Source organism: Lissotriton vulgaris, chromosome 2_1, assembly GCF_964263255.1.
Source record: "Lissotriton vulgaris chromosome 2_1, aLisVul1.2, whole genome shotgun sequence".
Classification (NCBI taxonomy): Eukaryota; Metazoa; Chordata; class Amphibia; order Caudata; family Salamandridae; genus Lissotriton; species Lissotriton vulgaris.
This window is the reverse complement of record NC_141687.1, coordinates 1857592851-1857597171: the sequence shown is the minus strand read 5'-3', so window position 1 is coordinate 1857597171 and position 4321 is coordinate 1857592851. Positions and strand designations below refer to the sequence as shown.

General features: G+C 48.4%; 1 protein-coding gene across 1 annotated transcript; it reads left to right on the top strand.

Moving 5' to 3' along the window:
• Positions 1-1601: 1601 nt before the first annotated feature.
• On the top strand, positions 1602-3887 carry KBTBD13 (kelch repeat and BTB domain containing 13). Its single transcript, XM_086958965.1, has one exon. The coding sequence runs from the start codon at positions 1721-1723 to the stop codon at positions 3065-3067; it is 1347 nt and encodes a 448-aa protein (XP_086815091.1). The 5' UTR covers positions 1602-1720; the 3' UTR covers positions 3068-3887.
• The last annotated feature ends 434 nt before the right edge of the window (positions 3888-4321 follow it).

Genomic DNA, 4321 nt, shown 5'->3' with positions numbered 1-4321 from the left:
AAGGGCAGGCAGTGGTTCCTAGGACCACTGCCTGCTTTTACAAAATATTTTCTCACTCACAAGGGGGAAGGGGCCTCCTGTGAACCCCTTCCCGTTTGCAAGTGGTTTACCACCCTTCTAAGAAGGGTGGTAAACTGTGAGTGTTTTGCAACCGCAATTGAGGTTGCAAAACAATCATACATTGGGTAAGGACTCGCTATTAGGAAGGGACGCCCTTGGCATGCCCCATCCTAATAGCGAGTCGCTAACCCTATTTTACGAGTTACTAATAGGTTAGCAACTCGCAAAATAAGGTTAGTACATTGGGCTGACCTATTGTGCGGTCGCAAAGGGGCAGACATCTCCTTTGCGTCCACAAATAACAGTCAAACATCTGGCCCTTAGCTACTAAAGTAGTCTGTCTTTCGGCCTGATTTCTAACTGTGCGCCTCCTTCCATCTTATCCCTTAGTCTGCTTCTATTTTTCTCTGACTTTCCCTCTTTCCTTTCCCAGATAATCTTTCTTAATAAAATAACATTGTCAGTAAACTAGGTAGATTCCAATATACTTCCAGGGCTCAAGTCAGGGGTACACGCAGGTACACGGCGTTCCCCCCACTCTTTTCACAGGGTGGATGCCGTGCCCCCTGCCAAGAAGATGGGCCGCACAGAAATATGCTAAACATGTCCCCGTGTCATTTTCAGACACCGGGACACGTTCAGCAGCACCTGCACTTTGCCTGCTTTCCATTCCCAGCATCAAACTGCAAGCAGTGAGGGAGCCTTTGTTCTGTCCCTGTATATAAATGCAGACACTGTAAGACTGTCAGACAGGTTAGTCTATCCCAGTATTTACACAAATAAATTAAATAGCACAATTGTATTTCTTCTATAGAGATGTGTGGTGACGTCATGAGGTCATTTGCATATTGTCTTAGTTGGTCAGTCCCCCAACTTCTTTTTATAGGACTTGTGCCCTGTATACTGTCGACCAATCGTCGACATGTTGTTTAATACTGTTATGACTATAACGTAACTATATTCTGTATTTCATGTCTTTCAATAAAAATATAGGAAATAAAAAGTATCGGGTTCTTACATTTTGAAGCATCTCTCCACGTCAGCTTGGGCATTTCTGATAACATGTTGCTCCTTTTATAATATTATCTAGTTTTTAGGATGTATTACTCAGTTTTGCGTGTATTTGAGCATTTGATCTGTTAGATAAAAGTACTTGCCTCTGTGTGGCAGGCTGGGGGCAGAATCAATCGCATCTCCTGCAGCCAAGAAGACAGATGGTCTTTCTTATTGGCAGAGGCAGCCGTTAAAATCTGCAACTTTTTCGCCGCTGGCACCACCATACGGGCACGGGCCGGCTGGCAGTGCCCTCTCTACTGACAATGTCCCCTTGGTATCGCACAATTCAGAGTCTGTAACCGCACACCCCCTGCGACAAATGAATCCGCGAACCGCTCTTTCTGCCAGCCGCCCCAGCCAGGCACGTGACCGCCGCTATCTTTAGCCGGGTCTATTTGCGTGACTGGGACATTTCTTTCTAGGTTGCTCTTTCGTTTCTGGGGGACGAATGGGACTCTCTAAACAATATCGAAAGACGAGCAGCTCTTTGGAAAGGATGAAGCTATAGCTGCGTCTTCAGTGGGACCTTGCAGACTCTCGGAGCAAGGTTTGGGCCTTGTCAGCGGGACAAAGTCGGGCTTCTGCCGTCTCGTGATCGCTCGTGATGGGAGAGTTGCAGATCAGTGTAGAAGGAAGGTTGTTCAGAGTGGAGAAGTCTTTGCTGGTGAGGAACAGTGAGTACTTCCGGGCCCTCTTCGAGTCGGGCATGCGTGAGAGCACCCAGGAAGAGATCCAGCTGCAGGGGTTCAGCTCGCTGGGATTCCTCACCCTACTCCGTGTTTTGGGTGGTGAAAGGCCCATCCTGGATGCTGAGGAGATTTTGGGGGCCATCGAATGTGCCGCGTTCCTGCAGGCTGAGCCCATGGCCCGGCACTTGGAGAACCTCATTAATTCAGACAACTGTCTACTAATGTACCAGGCTGCAGCGACCTTCGGCCTCCTGGATCTCGCCCATGCCGCTGCCCTCTATATTCGCGACATGTGCCAGGACCATCCAGGGTACGCCGACGGGCTGCCTGCTGACATGCTGGATTACGTGGAGAAGCTCCTGCCCAGTACCTTTGTGGCAGTCGGGGCACACACTCCAACCTTTGAGTTCATGGAGGATGTCTCCAGGGCCATCTGCTACTTAGACGAGGATGAGGATTGCTGGAGAGCGCTCGGCTGCCTTCCAGACAATGCTAGCACCTTCCTTGCTGGCATCACCACATTGGATAACAAGATCTACATTGTGGGTGGAGTGCGGGGCGCCAACAAGTTGATTGTTGATCTGAGCTTCTGCTATGATGCGGACAGGGAAAGCTGGAGTCAGTTCCCAAGTCCGCAGCACCTTCGCTATGATGTTGCATTGGTGGGACACGAGGGCCACCTCTATGCCATTGGGGGTGAACTCAACAGGGTGTCGCTGAAGTCAGTGGAGCGGTATAGCGTAGCTTCCAATGCATGGGCTTTTGTCTCAGATCTACCCCAGGCCGCTGCAGGGGTACCATGTGCCAAGACCATGGGGCGGATCTTTGTCTGCCTGTGGAAGCCTCTGGACACCACCATCATCTATGAGTACCATGTGGAGAATGATGCCTGGCTGCCCCTCACCTCCATCAAGAGGTCCCAGAGCTACGGCCACTGCATGGTTGCCCACCGTGATGACCTGTATGTGATGCGCAATGGGCCATCGGATGACTTCCTGCGATGCATCATTGAGTGCTTCAACCTCAGCACGCAGCAATGGACTGCACTGTCGGGCCAATTTGTGAATAGCAAGGGGGCCCTATTCACGGCCGTGGTGCGTGGGGACGCGGTTTGCACTGTCAACAAGGCACTGACATTGCTCTATAGAATAGAAGACAGTGCATGGAAGCCTAGAAAGGAGAAGGCTGGCTTCTCTAAGGGAGGGTCCTTACACACATTTCTACTCCGGCTTCCAAAGGGGCGTAAGAAGCTTGCAACATAAAACGATGGCGAGATCTTTATTTGACTCAAGTTCAGAATTAAAAGAAATTAGAGAGGTTCTGATGTACACTAAGAACTGCCTTCAAGTGGTATCTTCTGATTCCTACGAAAGGTGGCTCAGTCTGAAGGAACATTTGGAGCTTATCTGTCAGTTGGGTGCCTCTTGAAGGCACTGAACTGGGTATGGGGACAGTCAGTCACACGTCAGATACCTACCTGCTTGTCAGGAATGCCATACTCTTTTCCTGACATTTGAATGACTTTGCTTTAAATCTCTGAAACCTCCAAACCTCACTGTAGGCGAAATCGACCTTGATCCAAAATTGTCATTCAAAGTTCACCCCAGCATGGGAAAGCATTTCGGGCCTTTTTGGACTACAAGTGTGAAAAGAGACATCCTACAGGAAAGAGTACATTAAAGAACTCAAATTGAGAGGCTGGAAGTCGCCCTCTGTCACGTGGGTGAATGAATACCAATGTCAAATGGAAACAATTAGAACTTTTAGGTTTCAAATCATGGACTAACATAGCATTGCATTTGTTAATGCCGCAAAAGCTGACTGTGGCTCAGAGATTTGCACAAAATGTCAGAAGCCTCCATTTTGTGGGCACTTCTTTAAACCTCTGACTGTTGGGTAGTGCTTCCCACTCAGAGTTTCCCTTTGCAGTTCCTAGCTGGTCAGCCTTGCCATTCACCTGTAAAGTTAGCAGTGATGACGGGTAGTTGGTGTGCATGGCTTCAGAGGTGGCAGGCAATGGAAAACCAGCCTAGAACGAACCCAGAAGCGTGTGGTTTCCTGACGTGTAACTGAAGCCGATAACAATGCCAGCGTTTGAGGCATCAGTCTGAAGGGGTGTGTGGAGGTGGAGGGGGAGAGGGGGGGGGGGGGGGTAACATTTTTCTTCCTAGTCCATCATTAACAATTGTCTGGTGGCTTAATGCCAACTAGTTCATGGCATGGATATAGGCACAAATATAAAAGCATGTGCACACCCACTTGCCTACACCGACATAGACATATATAATAGGCATACATATGTAGACACATATGCAGATATTTACACAGAGATATACATACTGGGAAATACACATAGATTCAAGGTTCGATCGTACAAACACACATGCATACTAACCCATACATGCACATAGAAAGTATTCGCACATACATACAAATAAATAGAGGTACATATATGCAAGGCATATATGGTCTGAGGCAAATTCACACGAACATGTACACATACACTCTAATGCACT